The 24,318-nt window shown below is 32.4% G+C and overlaps 1 protein-coding gene and 1 long non-coding RNA gene across 4 annotated transcripts in view; one reads left to right on the forward strand and one right to left on the reverse strand.

The window, feature by feature from the left end:
- CSMD3 (CUB and Sushi multiple domains 3) overlaps window positions 1-24,318 on the reverse strand; it is a 568,112-nt gene that overhangs the window by 183,054 nt on the left and 360,740 nt on the right. For all 3 annotated transcript variants that reach the window (XM_079302232.1, XM_079302231.1, XM_079302230.1), the window contains 5 exons: window positions 17,224-17,393; window positions 9,485-9,641; window positions 6,121-6,312; window positions 5,249-5,375; window positions 4,402-4,604 (listed from right to left, as the gene is read on the reverse strand). In XM_079302232.1, the coding sequence (XP_079158358.1) occupies window positions 4,402-4,604; window positions 5,249-5,375; window positions 6,121-6,312; window positions 9,485-9,641; window positions 17,224-17,393 (849 nt within the window). The remainder of the gene's footprint in view (window positions 1-4,401; window positions 4,605-5,248; window positions 5,376-6,120; window positions 6,313-9,484; window positions 9,642-17,223; window positions 17,394-24,318) is intronic.
- The window catches only part of LOC306800288, a 448,386-nt gene that overhangs the window by 182,514 nt on the left and 241,554 nt on the right, over window positions 1-24,318 (forward strand). The gene's annotated exons all lie outside the window — the stretch shown is intronic.

The following is a 24,318-nucleotide window of genomic DNA, read 5'->3' on the forward strand; positions in this document are numbered from 1 at the left end:
TTTTTGCTATTGAAAGACATAAATGGTCATTCCTTTTACTAATAGCTGCTTCTTTAAAAAAAGGCAACAGCAGATAGAAGGAAACAAACCTATTAAATGATTTCCTTCTATTAAACCTCTTGATGCTAAAAACAAAGCAAACCCACCCTCACCTCCAAAATTCAATGAAAAAAGAAACCACAAAACTAAAGAAAACATATACCAAAACCACTCCCTGCAAACCTAAAACAAAAAACTGAGCTGAATTTTCAAGTGTGGACATCCACTGATATTTCTGATAGAAAAGTGGTCCTCCTGAAATCTCTGAATTCAAAGGATTATTCTCAAAGTTCAAAGCAATCAGCAAAACAGAGTGTGAAAATATTTTAGATTACAAGTCCTTTGTGCTGTGGAATAGATGCAAGGAAGAATAAATCCTTTGTTAGTAATTTCAGAAATTGAAAAAGTTATGTTAGGAAGTGATCTCTATACCAGCAGTGGTAGGAAACAGCATTCTCAGAAAGAAACCAGTAAAATTCCCCATATGCATTTGCAAATCACCTTTAGGCTAAATATCTCAAAAGTAGAGATTTTTATTACTGGAAAGCTGTAAGAAAAGAAAAAACTAATAATACAGGAGGGTGTTCAGCATCCAGAGAATCTTCCTAAAGGTGACTATGACTAATAGGTCTGTCTTTGAACAAAAGAAATTCCACCAATAAACCGCAACAACAAGATAACAAAACCAAAAAAAGGGAAAAAAATTGAACACAAAACATTTAGAAGACACTGTGGCTATAAATCATAAATATAGAAAGCTGACTTGTAAGCATTTAATCATCATGGTAATCATCATAAGCAATATGATGCGTCATAATTCCAGGCTGGAAATTAATATTGTCAGACTTAAGCCATTCAAGCAGATATCTGCCTCAAGTGTTCTAGGCTTTTTCCATAGAGCACAGAGGCAAGTAACTCCAAAGGGCTATTCACCCAGTCTTAAAATAAAGATGAACAGCTGCAGTTTGACAGTAAATCCAAGCATTTTAAGGCATATCCTCTTATATAAGAAATTGCTGCCACATGATATAAAATACTGCTTCAACATCTATTTACAAAACCTTCCCAATATTCAAAAAATATTTACAGTTTATTTCTGCACTAGCTGCCTTATAATGGTCTAAAAAATGCTCTATCCTGTGTGATGTTTAATTAGTCAGAAATGTGACTGCACTCAGAGATCTGAGCAGAATGAATTCTGCAATGCTGAGTGATTCAGTAGTGCAGCTATTAGTGGTGAAATAATGGTCTACCAAAGATGAATACAGATCTTTCTTTCCTGCATTAAAGAAATGGCATCTGAAATGCTAAAGTTAGCAGAGAGAAAACTTTCCTGTAATACCAGATTTGAAGGCCATTGAAATCTGTGGAAAAGATCTGATTAACTTCAGTGGGATCTGATATGATATTACACACTTCAGACATATAAAAATTATTAAGAATATTATTTTAAATACACAATTATTATCAGCCAATGTTTTGTATTTTAGTGTTTTTACTCAACTACTTTCAGTTCTCTGTTCTTTTTTCACAGCTACTATCATCTTGGTGACATGAAATGATGTCAACTGATGAAAAAGTTTCATCATGCCTAATATTTTGGTCTGACCCTGAGAAATGTAGCTCATGTCTCTGGCTAATAAATGATTATTCCCTTCTCTTTCTCCTTCACTTTTCTTGACAGCTTAGTTTTCTATTCTGTGCAGAATTTTCTGTTAAAAAAAAATTACTGCTGATCTGATTGGTGTTTTTTAGTATGTATTGGGCTCTTCATGCTCCATCTCTGACAGCTGAGAGAAAATATACTGTAAAAGGTATTTCCTGTTTGCATATTGCTTCTGGCCTGTTATCAGCTTTTCACACCTCTTTAAGGATAGACCTCTGGCATCTGCTCTATAGCCACATTATTCACATGCCATTTAGAAATGTTCCAAAACCTTCATATTTTTATCTTACTGTCGAATCACCAGGGGTTCTTATTTGATTTTACACATATGTAAAAAGTTTTTGAAATATTCTACTATATAAAACATCTTTTGCTACTGTCTCAAAGAAAACTATAGAAACTGAAAAGTTTTAATGTTTAAATTAAGAGATACTGTCATGCTCATTTGAAGAGGTCCAACACAAAAATGAAAGACATAAAGACACATAAAAGACAACAGACATATTAATCCAAAATTCTGTTCTGCCTAATGTGAAGTCATTTCTTTATTTGTTTACATTACAACTTCTTTGGGTTTTCTCTTCCAACCTTCCCCTTTTAATTTGGTGAAGGATGCTATCTCACCTGCCTTTCATATCTCCAGATAAAAATTGTTTTGGATGGCTTATGGAGGAGTCAAATATAAATTATACCACATTATCAGTGGTGAAAATTTTCACTCATTAAATGACAGGTGAAAAATTGTATAAGAACAATTGATAACATTAAATAATAAACTGTAATGAACTAATAGGAAGGTTTACCAATTTTTGGATTTTTTTTTATTTTTTTTATTTTAAAGGATAAGAATATAATAGAGAAGAAAGTAAAGCCTTCAAAATCTTTAAAGGGTTTGAATATAAAGTATCTGTTGCCATTGAGTAACATTCCTCTTGAGGTAAAAGGGCTGATAATCCAGTTAAATACTCTTACCCAATTTCATTAAATGGCAAGAGGAAAGTAAAAGCAGATACCTCCCTTGTGTGAGCTTTCTGTTTGTTAATTACAGTGTAGCTGGAGTATGAAGACACCATCTGTTTCACTCAGACATTAGCTACTCAATGAAAGTATGTGGGTACTTGAAACAAAGTTGCAAAGAATTGTCCTTCTCTTCCTTTTATCTCCTCGAATATTTTTCATTATTGTTTAGTGAAATAATATGTCCATAGAGCTATAGTGTTATTCAGGTTGTGTAGCTATTTGCACATTACTTTTAAAATTTTAACTTAGGAAAAAACAAACAAAAACCCCTGTTATTCTACTGAGAATATACACCCAAACTGTGCCACATCAACTATTTGAGAAGGAGCACTCTGATTTCGAAAATCTGGACTCAAGAGAGTGAGAAAAGCTGAGGCAGTAAAACTTCATGGATTCTTTAAAGTGTCATTAGAACTCAACAGACTGCAAAAGCATGGAGAAACAAATAAAGAACCACTCAGATAAATTTCTAAACCCTCTTTTCACATAAATCACTGCAAGTGCATCAGTATCTGTTTTATAACTTTACTCCTATGTACCAGCCATTTTTCCTTATAACCCCATTTTTATTCTGCATCAATCTATTTTCCACTCAGCTTAAATGACTGCCTAAATAAGTTCAGTGTATAATGATCTCCCTCTCTGGCTTCAAAATTAAATTTAAGAGCATGTCTGAGAATGGAAATACATGTATGAGAATCTCTCAAACAGGTTCTGAAAGGAGTTAAGGTCATAAAATGCCAAAAATATCTTGGAGCCAAGGGATTAAAATATGGCTTAAAAAATATGGAGCAGAAGCACTCTTTCACTACAAATAAAACACCTTTCACTTTGTGCTCCCATTTACATAATTCATTCTGCATTCAAATTACTGTATGCACATGCATGTATTTGTCATACACATAGGAAGAATGAGAGTAGGGGAAAACAAGGGCTAAACAACAATCAAGCTCAGGAAACACAATGAGGTAAATAGTGTTAGCATTATGAGTCTCTGTGACAACCCATGTTAGAAATGTTGCTGCTGCTACACAAAATTATATTAGACCAGATCTTGCTAATCTCGAAAAAAAAAAAAATTTAAAAAAAAAAATATATATATATAAATTTCACTGACCAGAGGAAAAAGAAGGTCAGTATGGACCTGGCTTACTGACTTCTTCTGTTTCAGCAATAAAATGTCTAAAGGGATTTAATAGCTGTTAGGCAACTGTTTAGATTCGTCATCCTGCTGCCTGTAATAAGATGATACAGCACTAGAAGGCAAAAGGGAGAAGGACATTGCTGTTCCTGTGGAGCTCTTTTCTGTTTCATCACATACAATCACAACAGAAATGAAAACTCCCCACAGATGTATCTGAAAGCAGAAACTCTCACTGATTAGAAAATGATGAGGATTTTAACATGCCTATGTCACCTCCTTTGTGAAAAACACTAATCATAATTATAAGCATTCTGTCACTTGAAAATCAAAACTAGCAAAGAACATGATTTTTTGTTTTATTTTGTTTATTTGTTTCTTTAAGATAAAAATATAGCTTTACAACAAAGTCTGTGCCAATTCTTTCCTTTAAATCAGAAATGTTGTCACCAATTTCAAGTGTTTCCAAGCACAATTATTTATCTGTGAGTGAACTATCTTATAAAATAAATAAAAATTAAATTAATCAACTTACTTGAAAACTGTATGGCGAATCCAGATTTACTGATATAAAAATCTGTGTCAAACTGGATAGTTACTATGTTGAGTGTGCTGTGAATGCCTTCAGGAATAAGGGAGCCACTAATTTCTTTGAGCAACATCTCATTCTCAGGTGGACCATCCCAAACTCGAAGAATGTCATGGGATGCCTCAGTATCAAAAGCAAGAAATTGAAGGCTGAAAGAACACCATTTTATTGTCAGCTTTAATATTACTCAACAACACAACTTTAACAACAAAACTAAACAGAAAAAAGCAAATGAAATTTAATTTCAAAGGGTAATTTTTTATCATGCTTCACACATTTATTTATCTTTGAATGCATGAAATCCCAATACTAAATTGAATTTGAAAAAAACCACCTTAGAATATTCGAATTTGTCCACCATAAAGTAATATATTACTTAAACCATTCAAATAATCTATAAATATCTACACAATCTTTTAGAAAAGAGTTTCAGTTTTTCTAAGACAATATTATTTATCACATTCCCACCAAAATAAATTAACTAAAAAGAACTGTGAAAATGCAGATTGTGTTGCTTTGTTGTTTTGCAGGGGTTTTTCTAATGTAGCCTTTAACTAGAGAGTTTTGCTACCTCCATCATTTCACAAAATTAAAACCAAATGTAAAGCTCAGTCTTTTATGGATAATGCTTGTTGAAAAATCAACAATTTAAACTCAAATGCCAAAACCAGTGATCTATATCTTAAGATTTAAGCCCAAAATCCTTTTTTTTCCCCTCCATTCTAGAGGCAACATTTGGATATTATGGTAAAAAAAAAAATATTGTCAAAATGTTAAGAGCCATTTTCAGTACCTGACAATATTTCCTGGGTCTACTTCAATCACCCACATGCAACGCAGATTGTTGTCATAGGGAAAAGGATATCCAGGAGACAAAATCCTTCCTGATGACTCTCCTTTAAACCGTCCCCCACATTCAGCTAATAAAAAACAACATTATGGAATGATCTTACAGCTAATCATCAGAGCAATCAATTTATACATTTACTCTTTGGTTGAACAGGTTACACAATTAAACTGACCATATTCTGTAATTCTGTAAAACAGCAGTAAGGACTGCATTTCACCCCTTGGTTCACCTACTTACTCATTCCCAATTTCCTCTAAATGAAGATTAAAAAGAAAGCTACTATAATATTTAAGCCTTGCCTTCTCTTCACTTTCCTAAGGGAATAATTGATCCTGTAGGTAGCTGCAAAACTTATGGAATGATAGTAATATTGTAAAGAAACAGGAGTGACAAAAATGCAAAATAACTTTATATCTCTTCATATCTTGTTTTATCTATTTCATATAAATATTTGAGATTTTTCTAGCTTATTGATATTTTATATAAGTAAAAAAACTGGTTTTACAATGGCTTTCTGATTGAACTTTTTCTATTGGTTTGCTGACAAATCTAGATTTGCATGTATTAGGACTTTCAGTATGCATAAATGTTTAAGAATTACTATTTTTTTTACCTAAAAAGGCAATACTGCTGAGATAGACTTAGATGAATTGTATGCAGAAAGAAATATAAATGCCTGTGTAAATATATTTATACACATATCAGATCATACAGATCAGATTTTACATATATCTAACCATCCTTACTTTTTTTTTTTTCATTCTTGCATTCAAAAAAATAAGTAAAGCAATAAAAAAAATAGAAGAGTGTAATACCAATGCATGATGGTAAAGGATAGTCCCATGCCCTTCTTTCCCCAGTCATACACTTTAGAAGGCTACTTCCATGGAGGGTGTAACCTGGATTGCATCCATAAATTATAGTACTTCCAGCAAAATGACCTTGGTCACTGATTTTATATCCAAACTGTGGCACACCAGGGTCCTCACAATGTGACAGTTCAAAACCTGTGCAGGGAATAAAATGTTGTATTTACAGAATCAAACAGATAATTGCAATAATGAAATTCAAATTTTCTGGTTTTCAGTGGAAATCAGTAATTTTCAAACTGCATATAACAACATATTTAGGATTTCTTCTCTGTAAGCAGTCTAAGTAGGATAACTGCCTATACACCTTTCTTGGAGCACAACCAAGCTGTGTCATAAATTCAATTTTCCTAAGAGTTCAATTAAAGACAGAAAAAATCCGTTACCATTATCAATAAATTTTAAAATTTTATGATCAATTATAAACTGGCAGCTACATGGACTGTCCACTTACTAGTGAATAGACATTTAAAGGCTGATAAACAAAACTTAAAAGCAGATTTCTCATTATTTTGCATAATAGTAGCAGCACAATAGCACCTGTGGAACCAAAGAAAAACTGCTATTTTCATCAATCCCTACCCTAATGATAATGATGATATAGAGAATTCAAGCCAAACAACTTGGACATTTTTGAGACTTAAGAGATGTAAAGCAAGAAATAAAAAAAGTAACAGTGCATTACATGGAAACAGGGAGGTATACTAACTTATGGGGAAACACAAACTGCAATTTGTGAGAAAAAATTTCTATTTGAAATCAAGTTTTCTGTTATTAACTGAGAATCAATTTGAAATCTCACTTTGTTCAAAACCAAATAATTTTACCAATGTCATGTGGCTTAGAGTGTGTGTAGGCAAAAAAAATGAGCCTTTGTATCAGAATGCTATTCCTATACGTAGATAATATGGGAGGAAATGAAAGGGTGTTTCATTTGGCTGTTTTGTTCAACAAATCATTCACACAGTGTCTGTCCATCTGGTCAACAGTTGGTAGCCTATCACAATCTCTCCTCAGATGCTCCATTACTATTCTTCATTGAAAAAAATGTTATTTTATTTTACAGGCAAAATAATTGTAAATTCATTGTAGATGTTGGATAAAGCTGCTCAGGTAAAGGGAAAAAAAAAAAAAAGTATATAAAATTCTGTATCTTTCTGGCTTTTCCTTCAGCTCATTTCATGTGCGGCCAAATATGTCTCAGCCTCCACAACCTCTGAGCTGAACTTTTCTCATTCCTAAACTATTGTTTCTTCATACAGTGTGTGCTGCAGAAGCTCTGAAACACATTAAAGAGAGTCCCAGATGAAGAACCATTTTTGATAATGCTGGTCTGGACATTTATTGACCAGTTAGAATTTCCTGTCTCCTAAGAAAACTTCTGACCACACTGTGAAAAGAAGTTCAAATCTGCCTTGATCACTGACATGTCCTCATTTCTGGACAGCCCTCTCACAGACACAGAACAAAAGTAAATTTTTTAATTGATCACCTCACTTTTGAGGGTGAACATGTAACTCCACTGCCTAACCATGGAATTTTTGCTGCCCTAACTGTTTGTGACCAGAGCAGGCAGAGGTGCCTCACCCAGGGCATGGTGGGGCAGTTTGTGTGGGGCAGCACACAGGGAGAACACCTCTTTGAAGGGTGAAGCTTCCACTGGCCCAGTAGAGAGACTTGAACTCTTCCTAACTCAGCAAAGGGGCACTGGTTTTGACCACCTGCACATCTCAAGGGTGATCATCCCACCTGACCCTCAAGGCACAGTGGTGAGTGCTCCTCTGAGCAAAGGCTGCAGCTCTGACTGGGAGCTCTGCACCATGTCTCCTGTTTATGGATCCACTCAGACAAAGCTCAGACCCAGGTCTTCTTGTTTCCTGTCTAAATGTGCCCTCTTTCAGTTTAAGGCCAGTAGCCCTTGTCCTATTATCACTGTCCTTGTAAAGAGTCCCTTTCCATCTTTTTTGTAGGCTCTCTTTAGGTTCTGAAGATCCTATAAGAGCCTTCTTTATTCCAGGCTGAACAGCCCCAAATCTCTCAGCCTTTCTTCATAGGAGAGGTGCTCCAGGCCTCTGATCATCTTTGTGGCCTTCTTCTGGACTTAATTTATTTCTTCCAGTTCTTCCAACATCAACAAAAGAAGATTCATCATTGTTCAGGCTAAGAATTCTTCAGGCTAGAAAAGTGTACTCTAACATGAATGTCTCAAAAAACAGGAAATGTTATTGATAAGGTTCAAGTGCTGGTTGCACCTATATAAATAAGAAAAATTAAATTCCTTGACCCTTACATAGTGACACAGCACTGAAAGTCCTATTTTAATCATAGGGTAGAGTCCTGTTCTATCACATGCTGTTACAGAATATAATTATGCAACTTCCATCTGAAAAATAATTACATACTCTTTTATTATCTTGAAATATTTTCCTTTCATTCTGCAAGAATTATGCAATTTTTATTAAAATTAGTTTTAAAAACATTATGTTGAGCTTTTCAATGAAAAATTTTTGAACAGGTGAAAAATGAATGATTTGAGCACAAGGACAAAAAATATATGTTGATAGCTATGTTGCAGAATTACCTTATAACACTATCCTGCTTGATAAAAATTAGTTCTGCATAATAATTCAGTGATGATGAAAAATTTATACACAAAAAAGTCATATACACTACATGTCAATAATCAATTTTCAGAAACTGACACTTGGTAAAGTAGATGTATATAGCTTCTTCCATATACCCTCTAAGCCAGAGATTAGAAACAATTTTTCTTCTCCTCATCTTTATAGTGTAAGTCCATATATAAGTTTTTGTTAGGAACCTTTCTTTATCAATTTGGTTCCAAATTTGATTATTCTAAACAATAATCCAAGCTCAGAAACAAAAGCAAAGTAACTATCAGATATGAGTTTTAAGAAGGAGAATTTCCTTCACTTATGACTTATCTTCATGAAGCAATACTTTTTGGTTGTATTTTTTAAACTACTACTCACATACTTAAATATTTTTTACATCCTAAAACAATTATCTGAAAGTTACCCTGTTTTTATTTATGCTTTCTAAAACTGAAATGTACCCCTCTAGAAAAACAACAGTGATTTATGTACCAGATTAAATATCAAAGCCAAGTTTCAGTATGCTATGTGTTTTAGGTTTTTGGGTACAGCAATGAATGCATATTATTTTGATGAGTGATTTGCTGTCAATTTCTTCCATAATTGTCATTTAACTACATTTTCATCCTATGAGTGAAGAATTTGCATTTCTTTAAAAGCATAAATTTATTCCTACTGTTTTCTCAAATACTTACTGGTATACACAAGCTGAAAACCTTCATCAGTGCCCTCTATGTCCGAGTTAAATTCCAACCATAAATGATTTGAAGTGCTACTTAGTGTCAGGCCTCTTAATGATGCCCCAGTATATGCTCCCAGCAGGTGAGCAGTGTTGTCTTTGCCATCATAGATCTGTAAAAAAAGTGAGTTTTTGCAGTCATGAAGAAAGAAAAGAAGACATCTTTTACCTACAAAACAATTCTGTACATCTGCATTAAGAGGAAGAACAGCTCTGTCAAGGGAGATTTACTGCCAGTCAACCTGAAGTACTATTTAGATATACTATTTGCCTCTCTTGACTTAAACTGACTCAGGGGTGGTGAATTCTCAAATACAGTTTAAAATATGTCAATTCCTTTTTCATATAACAACAGAAGGGGGCAGAGGTGCCATATTAGCCCAGGTTTTGTAGATCTCTGTGTTTTCTCTTTCACTGTCAGTATTGCAATGCTGATCACAACCTATCAGCAAACAATTATAATGTGTATCTGTCTCAAGTCTGAGGTGGCACAATAAAATGTCATATATCCCCGACTTCAGCCTCTTAAATAAACCTAGGGTGGCTTTTCATCCTGTGAAGACAGGTTAAAATATAACTGTGAAGTTAAAGGAAACTAGGAAATAAATTTACAACTGCTTCTCTAAGTTGAAAGAGTATTGTAATCTATATGTAAATCATAGTACCTCATTTTTATTATTTATTTTTCTTCAAGTGTTTTTGTTTATCATCTATCAGAATACTAAATATGTAGGACAATATTCTAATAATTCTCAGGAAATCTCCCTAAGAATCTAGTTGCTCTAAAACACCATTGATAGTTGTATTCTTGTATTCCTAAAAAAACTTCCTATAATTAATTATAATTGCTCATCCAAACATTATTTCCTTTAGGATTTATTTAGTGACTTCTATAATAACTAAAACTTTGATTGATGTGGTTTATTAAAAAAATTCACTTAAAAATCAGTAAAGTGACCTATGAATAATTTTCAAATTGCAATAAAGGGAAATGATAAAGCCTTATTAAAATATACTGTATTGTCTGCAGTTCTAAATTCTATTTTAATTCTATTAATTGCAAATATAATTAAAGTTTGCATTTTTAGGCAGGAATCATCATCAGAAAGAAATCAAAACAAATAGACCAGCAATAGTATTAAGGCAACATATTAAATGTGAAGTATGATGATGCCTTTTCCCTATCTGTAAGAATGAGTTGCACACCTAATTCCTGTTTTCTAGAAATCTCCATGTCTCTATTAATAAGCAATACTTTAAATTTAATGATATGCTAAAATAAATAAGTCACTTCTAGCTATCTGTAATGAGCAAATAATAGTACAGGAGTGTAAAATGCACAACAAAATGACTTGACATAATTCCTTGGTTTTTACTGACACAAGTAAATAAATTTCAGGCAAACTTAAATTTAAAAGCTAATGTCCTCATCTGGATGTAAGAAATCAGAGAAGAATAAAAAGTGTAATTAATGCATATCAACTAAAAATAATTTATATATATATAAATCAGTATTCAAATAGACTTCTTATCTTTTTAAGAAACTCCTTTAAACTATATTGAGATCAGTAATCAAGACAGAAAAAGAAAAAAAATCCCAAAACTAAGAAACACCAAACGAAAACCAAGCAAAAAATCCCACCCAACCCAGAAAATTAATTCTGAAATTCACTTAGTTTTATTTTAGCAACTGGAAGGAAAATACCCATTTCAGGAATTACTGCTATCCAGCAGAGATATTTACATCATGAGAGACTTAAACAAAACCCAGCTGGAATCCACTTATATTCAATAGTTACCTGGAATTCAGGATTTAATTTATTTTTAAAAACTGTATAAGGGGAAACCATTTCCTGCTATCTGTGTATCCCTAATACTTAAGCAAAGGAAGCTGGTAATAACCAACTATATCAATATAACAACTATTCTCAATGTCTCACCAAAATTTCAAATAAGCTGTGCCATGATACCAATTTTCTTCATGTTAGAATTTCCCCACACACATATTATTGCTAGTTTTGTTAGATGTCCTACCATGTTAAATCTTTCACATTAGTCCGCTGACATCTCTCATTAGTTAACATTCATTGTACGGCATGGGCTAACTAGCTGTCACACTGTATAATATTTTTAAACATAAATAATTTCTATGAAGGAATAGAATTTAAAGTATCTAACACTTGTGAAACTGGCAGGATTGTGATTCATCTGAACATTAAATTGAATTATTTTTTTCTTTTGGCTGCTGTCTTCAAGACATTCAAAGTACCCTTCTTCTTAAGACACTAGGGTCTCCCTTAGGACAAGAAATGAATGCATGTTTTCCATTTAACTCCCAGTTTAGGTCACATTTTAATTTTTCTGCTGCATTTGAGTTAACAGAAAAAAAATGGAAATTTATAGAATTATTTAAATTATACAATTTAGCTCGCCAATAAAGTGGTAGCAGACCCCTCTGAGATTTGCAGAACCAACATTTTCTTTCTAACCTTTTTAAACTAGGTGGGAGCTAAATATTTTGAATGAGTTAGTAATCAGCTTCATAATATTTTTGGAAGGCAATATTATACGTGACTTAAGGTAGCATGATTATCTTACTTTTATTATATAAATTTACTTTCTTATAGGCCTTGCCAGCAAATCAGGATTTATGTCACTGGAGTGGTAAAGATAAGCCCAAGAATAATCATTATAAAAATACTATTTGGTTGGATATATTTTTCTTAAAGTCCTCCTTTAACATTAATTCAAAGATAAATGATTCATGACTGGATAATGCCTGGATATGCCAGTAACAAACTATTCATAAAACAGATGTCCATCTTTATTACATGTTTAATGGCCCAATCTTTAAATGATTAATTCATAGAGAAAAAGAAAAGGCACAGAAAATTTTGTTATTGTTCTTCATACCACAATAATAGGTTGAAATGTTATAGGGAAGGATGCTAATAGCGAACACTCTACCTAAATATTTGAAATAATAGATGTTATATTCAATTTTTGAAGGAAGTGTTGCTTGCATTAACAATTAGAGGGCAAATAAAACTTGCTAATCTCTTAAGTGGCTCCATTATCAACAAATTTTAAATGGAAATTAGTGCCCTTTTTTCTGCTAATTTATTTAAATATATAAAATTTTAGCAAGGGAGTATCATAAGTGAATGTATAAAATTTATGCATTTTAATCAAGCTCTTTTTGAGATTTTCCTTTGAAACATAAAAGGCATATGGATATGAAGATCTGTTCCTCCATAAAGAGAAGAAATAACATAAAATCAGCAGCTCAGAACTGAGGCTGTCAACACCCTGTCAAATGTATATCACATGCGAATAGAAGCATTAATATAAAGAAAGAAAAGGGTCCATATGTTTGGGGGGGTGAGGGGATGGTTGCCCCCTACATTTATTACCTTTTTCTCAGTCTTATATTCAGGATGATATTCCTAAATGTATTCTTATTATAAACATGAAGGTTCTTAAGAAACAAACCAGCAAAAAGGTCCAAACATCACATCCCTTCAGTGTCTTTGCCCAAACCCCTCAAAAATGGAACCGTGTGCACACCTTTAAAATCTGGCCCAGAGAGGAGACAATGAGCAAGTGCAGTAAGCCTGAGTCCTCTGTATTTGGCAGGAGCACAGGCAGTGCTGAGCCAAGCACAGCCACAGAGAGCCCTGAGTGCCAGTTCTGACACGCTGCTACCTGCCTCTTGCTGCAGTGAGCGCTTCAGTAAAAGGAAAATGAAAAATTGCTCTATAATGTTGTTAAAAATAATTTTTAAATCAATTTTTCCATATAGCTGCAATATCACCTATCACATCAGGTCTCACGCTACATAAAGCCAAGCACATAGACTACAACAAAAGAGAAAAAAAAAGACCTTTTCATATTCAGTGTTCTTCTCTCTTGTTTTAGGTTTACTCAATTAAATTGGTCTGCAGAATTTTTGGAGGTGGTTTGATTTTTTTAATGTAAACATTACCAGAAAACTACCCTTTAATTAGTACCATGCATAGATATATTTTTATTTATGCTGGAATAAATTGAAAATAAAGAGAGCAATCATATTAGCCGTGTCCAAGCTTCAGTTTTAATAAAAATGCGTTTTCCCCTGTAAATTAAAAAGTATGTTAAAATTACATGATATATAAAATAATATTTTCTACAGTCAACAGATTTCAACACAAATAACACATTCACCACTATCAATGGACCATTCAGGCAAGCAGAACAATGATAACTCTGTTCTTTTTGTGCATATCTCAAGGACTTGCTTACAGCTAGCAGAGACTAGAAAGTTTATGAGCAAAATTGCTGGATGGAGATAAAATCAGAGGAAAAAAAAAGGTAGAAATATTTTCATACTTTGGTAAAAATGCATTATTTATCTTTGCCTCCCACATAGGTAGTTTATTCTAAATATATTGTATTCTAGAAATATAGTGCACAAAACCAATTATCAGTACAATTGTAAAGAAGGAAGTAAGTGTTACAGAGTTTCAGAGACTATTATTAAATGGATTGGCATGTAATGATTGTTCAGATCCTAAATTCTTCATATGTCTTCATATAACTTTCATAAATATTAGAACAAGATATGACATTTTCAAGAGCAGCTCATATCCCTACACACACACACAAAAAAAGCAGAGATATTTATATATTTCTTACAGTTTCTAATAAAACTTAAAAAGAGCTACACCATTAATGTAAGTAGCCAGAGCAGTTACACTGAAAGAATAAGAGAATTGCATACTAAATGAAACTAATGGAAAACAAATTATATGCTCTGAAACCTCTGTTCTATACCAGCTCAGAACTGATAAAAGGGAACTCCTCCTTCTCTGTCCCTGGAGTAATAGTAAGGGTGGAGATTTACTTGTGTTAAATATGCTGTTTCTCTCTAATGCTGCATTCCCAGGACAGCTGTTTCATTGTTTCAGCATTGTCAGATATAAATGGTCAGTTTATTCACATAGCAAGCTGCAGACCTCATGGCTTCATTAAAGAACTTGTCAAAATTTTATTAGAATACTCAGTCCATTCAGACTTCAGAATGGAATTTTAGCTGCATACCTCTAGTGTTCTAAAAATCCTAGCTGCAAGAAAAAGAAACACCAAGTACATTACTAAGTTCTTTGCCTGCATTTTCATCTCTAGCTTCTGAGGAAAAGAGATAGATTGACTAAGCAAAGTTTGTCAATAAAAACCTGAACTTTAACCATGCAGTATTATGGAGTTGCTTCATTTGTGTGTGGGGAAAGGAAGACCTCTCTAGAAGCTGGTGTTTTAAGTATCTTGATCTGTCATTCACTATATGTCACTTGGCTGTTTGGAAGGATTAATTTTTTAATTTTTTTTTACATTGTTTAACTTTCAATTACAAATCAGTGATACATATTAGGTTAATAGGATTTGTTGGGTATTAATGATTCATTTAAAACCAAAATATAACCCTAATATCCTATTCCTGCAGCCAAAAGGTTATTCTCCACAATCAGCAAAACAGGCAAATTAGGCATTCTACTTCTGTTTTCCAAGTAGAATAGGATCATAGAAAGGGATTGACAGACAACTACAGAACTGATTCTGGGAGAAAACTTTTGGAATGTGTGACTGAAAAATTCCTGAAGATTTTTTCTTTATCAAATGAACACATTAAAAAAGAGTGTGATAGAATTAAGACAGTTTGTGAGAATTTAATCTAAGAAAGGAGGCAGGAAAAGATAAGATGGGTTCCACAGATATTTATTCCCACAATTGTAAAGGCTGAGTGCCTCTGTTTTGCTGTGATGTCAGATAGATTGGAAAAAGTGGCAGTCATAATCAAGAACATTTCTTATAGTTTGTTTTGGATTTTTTTAAATAGGGAGGAACTTTGGCTCTTTATAATTCAAGGCTGCTGACTTGACAAACAAACACACTAATTACATAACACTAGTTTCATTGAAAAAACACACCTGCAATATACAGCAAATATTTCTGCCACTGACACAGCTGAGTGGTGGCCTTCCTCTACTTACAATTAATTTTGCATTACTCTATATTTCACATTAATTGTGTAGCAGTATTAAAGAAGAATTTTCTTCTCAAAGTCCCAAAGTTAAGATTATCTAGTAAAACATCTGAAGTTTATATGGTTCAAATGGCACTTGATAATTCGTAAATTATTAGATCTTTTCAAATATGTACATTAAATGATTAAGAAAGTAAAATGCAAAATGAATTGATTTTTTTTATTTTTATATTCCTTTATATGTATCTAACTGTACATAACTGTAGCTCCCTTCTCATAATGGTCTTTTAAATTAAGAAAATAGAATTGAATGGTTTCAACTCAAAAAATCTTGAGAAAAATCCATCCCTGTTCTTTTACTTGCTAACAGTTATTAGAACAACTGATTTGGTTGGTTCATTGGTTGGTTTGAGGTTTTTTTCCATACTACTTACATTTTAATAAACAGTAGACTGATTTCAAGTTAAATCTTTCAAAATTAATAATTGTAAAAATTAAAAGGCATCCACTTGGCTCTCAAATAAGCAACAATTTTAATATAAAATAAACACACCTGAGCATTTTGGGTATCTAGTAGCCATTGGCTAATTGTTCTTTGATTCTGTTTTGCTTTAAGGAGAACATACTTTCTTTTTATATTTAAAACCAGTTGATTTTTCTTTTTGATGCCCAATTTCATTTTACATTAGTTATTTAAGTCTGCTTATACTTTAGGTATAATTAGCCCCTTTTGGAAATGCTTATATCTTACAAGTAATAAGAGAAATCCTACCCTAATGCACAGTTAGATGAGATAAACCTCAGTATGAATCACAGTTGTTTCTTAGGAATACATATTTTCATAATTATTCTCATTTAATAAGTACATGGAAGAATGTGGCAGAAAAACTTGGTAAAATCAAGCATGATTGCCATGGTACCTCTTGTTTCTTTGATTTCACAGAGGCAAATTTAACTGTATATTGTGAACAATAGGACAATTATTTAATCACAGATAATTTATTGCACTGGTGTGCTATTGTGGATGGTATTTGAGAAATACATCCTGATCAACATCAGCTTTAAATGTGTAGTTGGCTAAATAATGCATGCACTAGAGTTATACTTTTTGGAGTACATTAATAAAATCTATGAACAAATCAAAGATAGGGGGAAATCACTGTAGAAAATTCTGGTAGGTTCCAGTATTCTTCTTTTCTCTTTGTTTCTTTTTTCAATGCACGCCAGGTTAAAGTAACTTAAAGTGCAAAACTCATGGACAAAAGGCAGTATGTAGACTGTGCTAAATTAAAGTTATATGTTTTGTTATGTTTAGATCATAGATGAAGTTATGAAGATACTGTGGAAGTAAACAAATCAAAAGATGTAATTGAAGAATATGTTATACTAAAAATACAATACAAATAACCATTAAGGCAACATTTGTTTCATTATTTTAACCTCTTTTTTAATTATCTCTGGTCATAAAAACATGTCTTAAGAAACAGATTATGGGGGCACCTGAGGGTGCCTAATTTTTAACTTCCTAAAAATAGAACCAGTTTAGAAAGGTATTTTGTAAGAGGTGCTTTATATCCACTTACCTAGTACTGTAATATTGCAGATAGATAAACCTCAGTGAGGGGAAGTACTAGAAATTCAGAAATCAAAAAGAAGTTGCATGATTATATACCTACCTTAAGAACATCTCCTTGGGCTAAGTGAAATGTTCTGGCAGAAATATTGATTCCTTTCCCTGCTTGTACCTGAATGCTGTAAATACATTCATGGTTGTTTTCATAGTTAAGAGGATAATTGGGGGACAATAAGATTCCTTCATTATTTGTTGTGGAGGCTCCACATTCAGCTGAAATTAAAAAAAAATGTTAAGGTATGTTTTAATAGAACACATAAATATTTTTAGTAACGGTGATAATGGTAATGTTAATGTAACCTAGTTCAACATTATTAATGTATATTAAAATCAAAAATCTATTTTGAAGTATGTGACCATGATGGTGATTGAAGGCTACAAGAATATTTCTAAATTGCAATACTTTAATAAAAATATTCCATAAACCACTGTGAGTTAAAATCATATTAATGGCACAGTTCATAATCATAGTGTTTTATAGGATCTTCTTTGAATTTTGTTGTATTTTTTTTAATTTTTCCAACACTGAAATTCATAGACATGCAAATTAAATTAAAGTAGAAGAATTCTATAAATTTATATGAGTATTTATTTATATATACATGCACATGAATATATATATGTGAAGATATATATATTTTCACATAGGTTAATGAAAAAAAGATATTTTTTCCTCTGTTGTTATTTAACCAAGACAACCAACATAGTCACTGGTGTAAATTAGAGTAGGAAAATATTATGTTATAGCTATCAGATAAATATAGAAAAAAACAATTTCAAATGCAAAAAGAAAAAAAAAACCAAACAAACAAAAAAAAAAAAAACCCAAACATAACTCTCCAGGGGAAAGAAAGTTAATTTAATTATTTTCAAGTAATGCAGTTATTATTTCAAGAAATCAACTTTATAATTCAAGATTCTGGCAATTCATTTAATCACCCAAAAATACCTGGACACATAAACACTTCTGGCAATGCTTCATTAGGCATTATTAACTAACACTCACTTCCTATTATGTATTGGATTATATACATAATTAAGTAATTTTTAGCATATAGTTATCACATATATTAAATAGACACTGAGATGCAACTACAATTCTTTGCTCCCCTATTTACTAAATCTTGATATGTGGCCATTATAGTGCAGTGCTCGAGTATTTCCTCTCTTTTTAATAGATTTAGACTAATTTTAACTGTAACACTAAATTTTCTGGGTTTATGTTTGTGTTCAGGATTATTTCAATATTCCTCCCACTTATTTTACCTACTTTCATGAGAATGAATCTCGTTTATTTTAACCTGTGAAGTTAAATGATTTATAATTTCACAGAATAAATAATATTGTTCTGCAAAACTATGTTGTAATCTTAAAGGTTTGAAAAGATGTTTAGGCAACTACGGTGTCTATTCAAAAAGCTTTTATTTTTTAATAACATTATTATAATTTCCACCCCAGCCTTGTTCGAGCAACATTCAGCACATTGAAATAAATACTTTGTACATGAAATTAAGTCAGCAATAACAAAAAAAGCCCAACTTAAAAAACTACCTCTTTCTGTATGCAGCTAAAACAGATATTGCACGAAAGCCAAGTCAGGGACAGAGCAAAGAACAAATGCTTGATGACCACATCTAATTCAGCAATATAGAACAAATACCCGAATACTTCAGGTGACATTATTTTGTCCTGGAACAGCTGGATACACACAATCTAGGCAGAAGTGGAAAACCTTCTATTCCACATGATCACATCTATCCTTTTATTGCACTCTCAAATAAATGGGTATTTGCTGTTTCAAAGGTGCATAGATCACTTTGAATCAAAGAGAAAGGAGTGAGATGATCGTAATTTCAGGATTGTAAGATCCCTTTTCCCATTCCAGAGGGATATAAAAACCAAAAGGCACAAGGTAATTATGGTATTAAGTTGAACCAACAACTCTGGGCTATGCCAGAACTATAATTCAAAGCAATTTTTAAAAATATGAACACAGCAGTAAACTAACTGTTAGGACATTTTTAACTAGGTTTTTAGAGTCACACTAAGTTTTCTGCTAAGAAAAAGGATGTCATCATGCCATCATGTTTCATGTCGTTGTTTTTATTAACATGATTTTCTGAATTTAGAGAAAGAATATTGTATTCCAAGTTGTGTATGTCCCATCCCTGGAAGTGTCCAAAATCAGATTGAATGAGGTTTGAGCAAAATGATTGATTAAAAAATGTTCCTGCCTATGGCAAACAGATGCACCACATGATCTTCAAAGATTTCTTCCAAACCAAACCATTCTGTGATTCTATCTTGTGGTAGCAGACAAAGCTAGCTTAGTAAAGCAGTCTCAAAAAACACAGTGTAATAGAATTTCTCCCATAGCATCATCACAGTTCCATGGAGGCACACAGTCCAGCCTACAACAGTTTCTCCTTTTGTACACTTCTCAAAAATCAACAGTTAGCTCCTGGCTTCTCTCCTCTCCTTCTGCCAGTGCAAACGATGGCTCAAAAAACCACAATGAAACAACTAACCCCAAAGCATCAAACACATGCTCAGACAAACACAGGAGCTGGGATTATATTTTGGAACAAGTGCTAAATCAAACTGGGAAGGTCCACAATTAATATTGTAAGGCATTCCAAACTACAGCATAGATATTTCTATCTGAGAATCTCCACTCCAATCTATAAACACAAACAGATGGTTCTCTTGTTTAAAGTCACATGGAGCTTCATGAGATTTACAGTTTCTTTCTATTCTCTGATGCTAATACTAGAGCAAAGATAAAATTATAATTATATATTATAATAATTCTATTTATTATATATATATATATCATTCTATAATAATTCTATTTGCATTTATGTGTTGAGTAAAAAAGTCTCAGAAAAAAGTAACGTAGATGGAATTCTACAGTTTAAAATAAATCCAAATATTAAACACATTCTATTTTTTCAAAGTGTTTGGGAAATAATTTTAAAAGGCATTACAGTGAGTAAAAGATAAATACAGACTTTAGAGGAAAACCAGGATAAAATTCAGGGAATATGTGTAAATAGGGAAACAGAAGAGAGAAAAGAGGTGACAAAACAGTACTCCATAAGTAAAGGAAAAATTACAGTGGATCAGAGAGTCTGTAACCTTCTTTAAATCATATGTAGAGATGTTATCAGAACTTAGAAATATTTTGCTAGTGAATTAATGTTTCTTTTTAGCAATATTTCCTGATCAACAGAGATAAAAACCAGGCTGCTTTATTAATAAAGTCTTGGGGTTTAAAAAAAATTCTACTTGTTTCAGAACCTGCCCTGCACACTCTTCTTGTATTAAAAAAAAAAAAATAGGAAAATTCTCCACATCCAGATTTTCACAAAGATTTAATTCAGTCTAATATAAAGTAGTAGGATGTAACAGTAAGTGGATTACTGAAGTGAATTACTGATTCAAGACTTTGGCAGAAATAATAGATTTATTTCAGTATTATAAAGGAAAATAAACAAAAACCTCAAAGGAAAAGTAATGGAAAGTAAAAACTTCTATGAGAAGATAATTACAGTACAAGACTGTTATGCTTTTGGCTATGAATGTGTGTTAATTGCACCTTACCATAATAAAACAGATGAATTTTAACTGCTGTTTTTAATGAATTTAAATTCTGTAAGTAAGTGAAATCTCATAATGATTGTAACCAAGGAATGGAATGCATCTATATGGGTAACTTAACCACTTGAATCCAATTCTTCAATTAATTTAATTGCTCATAAAAAAAAATTAAAAAAAAAAAAAGAGAATATTGCAATATTTTTCACAATTTAGCTTTATTAATTAGATTAAATTTTTGCCATAAATGATTAACAATCCAAAAACCACTATGTGCTCCTACAGATCAAAATTCAGACAGAGTGAAATTGTTTTCTTCAATGAAATCCTTTAGAATCAAAAGATAAGAGCTACATCTAACATTCTGTGTTTTGAAAAGATGGTATCTCTTGGTTAGGAGACTGGGTAATGCAACAGCTTGACGGGCCAAGTAGGCAGAAGCATTCCAAAAAGGATTTTATCTTTAAACAACTTTGTACTAGATTGCAAATAAACAGTACTTCAGAAACTGCATCTAAATTCAGGGCTCAACAAAGAGTTTCTTATTAAGCCATTTGTCTTCAGACATTCTACCTCTTCAGCTGGAGGCTGGCAGAAACCAGAAATGAGACTCTTGTCAAAACAAGGCAGCAAAACAGACGATAGCACAGAAATTCTGAAAGGATTAAGTTGTTACTAAAGCTTTCTTTCTGTGAATAGCATGAGTCATAAGGTTATCAGAAGCTTTCCAGGCAGTTTGTATATTCTGTCAGGTTAAATACAGGGAACCCTTTGCTGATAAAAAAAGTGAAAAGAACATTGTCTTCTTCAATCAGTAAGAATAGTGGGGTTCCCTTTCATTTTACGTTGTTCCAAAATACACGACTTCCTTTCATATAGACAAAAATAATTAACAAAAATTTCGTGTTATGTATCTACAATACAGGTTCAACATTCCTAGTTGATCTGAACATCAAAAGATTCCTGTGGTTATTTGTGTATTAAACTTATTTTCAATATACTTTATCTGTTTTATGACTACATTATTTATCTTATAATGAATGACGGTGTTTCCAGATCTGGGAAGATCCTCTATTCATGACCTAAAAATAATTTTACAAAAAGATGATATTTCTACATCAATGGCCAAGTGGCCAATGGCCGAATGCAAAACAATTTTTTCTTGGAAATAATTACTTACATTATCAATGTCATTTTTCATACTGATTGCTCCAACTGACAAGAATGGGTAGGAGTCCCATATACTTTAAATAATATGCTCCTGCATTGCAATCAATCAAAGGAGAATGAAGAAACAGCATGAAAAATGTGCTTCTGCATTAATATTAACAAGGCAAATTGCATTTTAAAACCCTCATTCTATATTAGAAGAATTCAAGCTACCAGTGTGTATGATTTTTCTTTAAACTAATTTAATATTCTTATAAAAAATCCCAACACCAACAAAAATATCCCAAAACATGAACAACCAAAGAAATTCCTCCACAAAGTAACTCAGGAACTTCTGCAACTGTTGGAACTTAGCAAAAATTTCCACATGGGGAACAGGAACAGTTAAACCTTGATGCAAAATCTTAAAATACATAAAAAATATTAAAAAAAAAATCTTATCACATCATAATGCTAATATGCAAACAAATCGTGAGACCTCAATGACTGTATTATACTTTTTTTTAAGGAATCTTATCCCTGAAGAAAACAGCAGACATATAATATATTCACAAATGACAGAAGAATTAAGGAATAAATTTACTTCTGATGAACAGAAGAAAGATTAGGATTCATTTGTTCTGAGATGAATCAATGACATTTACAAGTGGATATCACAATCCTTAAACTCAGAAATCTCAAAACTAGCAAAAGGACATTTTTTGAAGGAAAATATACTAAAAGCAATCTTTATCTTAAATTTTCATGTGCACAGAAATGGATACAGCTATGCAAATGGAGCAAGATTAATGGGATATATCATAGATGTGCAGAGGGTAGATAGTGGTTCTCCGGCTAATTAGGGAACTTACTACAGATGTATCTGTGGTAGAACTTTCCCTTCCTTGTTTCTATATTTATGCATATCCAGTCAATGCTGAATTTATTTTTTCTCTCATACAATATAACTTTTCAGACATTTCTGAAATGTCTGCTCTTGGTGTTCTTTGAAAAGCACCTTAACAAAAGCTTGTCAAAGAAGCAATATCAGTGAACAAAAAAATCTCTACCAGCAAAAATTCATGTGCAGTATTATCTGAAAAGTATGTAACATTATAGAAATTAATGGGTTTGCCTGTAGATATTTCTTGTCTTTTTCCTTGCTTTCTATAATTTCAAGGGACATAGTTCCTTAGAAATCTGTAAGTCCAGAATCAGAGACTGTTTAGGGCTTACTGAGAAGAATGAATAGAAAAAGTGAAAGGAGCAGAGAAGAAAAAAAAGTTTTAAAGTCAATGTTTCCCAGTGAAGGTTTAGCAGTCTGCAAAGAATCCTATGACCCTAAAAAAGCCAAAGGAAAAGACTTGACATGGTTGGGAAGCTATGAAGACACAGATTGTTTTACACAGACATAGAAACAATTAGGGTTTATAAATTCCAACATGACAGTTACAGTGAAAGGTAATACAATTTGGCTATTGGATAAATTTTATAAGGTAAAGGGCAAGGGAGAGAGAAAAAAAAAATACATAAGAAATCCTGGCATAATAGGAACAACTTCACTGAAAAGTAATTCCAATAAAGAAATGTGTGCCAAATATGAACACTGCATTTGGTTATCACTTGAGTATAGCATTAAAACAAATCATGAAACTAAGGAATGACAGAGTTTTAACAGATCTTTAATCATCTTCATTCCATTATTGATTATAAGAAAAGTTTAATTTTATCTATGTCACTATTTTTCCCTCTAAAGCAATAATAACTGCTCTTGTTTGTTCCTATCTGTAACACAGTTACAGGAAAATTCTTGCAAGCTATCTATGGCATTGAAAATTATAAAGAGAACTAGGCAAAGACATCTGAACTCCAAACACATCAGAACATTTCAGAGGCACTACAACCCCAATAAAACAGCTCCACACTTACAAACTTAAGACTATTTCTCTGCTCTGTATTACAAGCTGGAGACAAACCCCTAGCATGCTGAAGGAAATGTTGATTCCTTAGAACCACCCAGAGCTTAGAGTTTGCTTTTTATAAAGTCAAAACTGAACATGCATTCATACTCACTTGTGGGTATTTTTGAAAGAATGTATTACTTGGAGTCAAAACGAGACTTCTTTTTCACTGTCCATCCAAAAGTCCAAAGCAAGCAATTTAAAGATATGGACTTTTTTTTCTGTCATCATTAGATGCACCCATTTATTAGCAGTTTGTTCTGTTGGTTGTGTTGTAGTTAATTTGTAGTAACTCATACAGAGTGTGTTTTAGATTTGTTAGCCTAACAATTTTAGTGGATAACACACCAAAATTTCAGCTACCATTAAAATATGATTGCCCCATGACTACAGATATCTAACCCAACAAGTGCTGCATCACATGCTGAATA

The sequence above is a fragment of the Erithacus rubecula genome (genome assembly GCF_903797595.1).
Source record: "Erithacus rubecula genome assembly, chromosome: 3".
Taxonomy (NCBI): Eukaryota; Metazoa; Chordata; class Aves; order Passeriformes; family Muscicapidae; genus Erithacus; species Erithacus rubecula.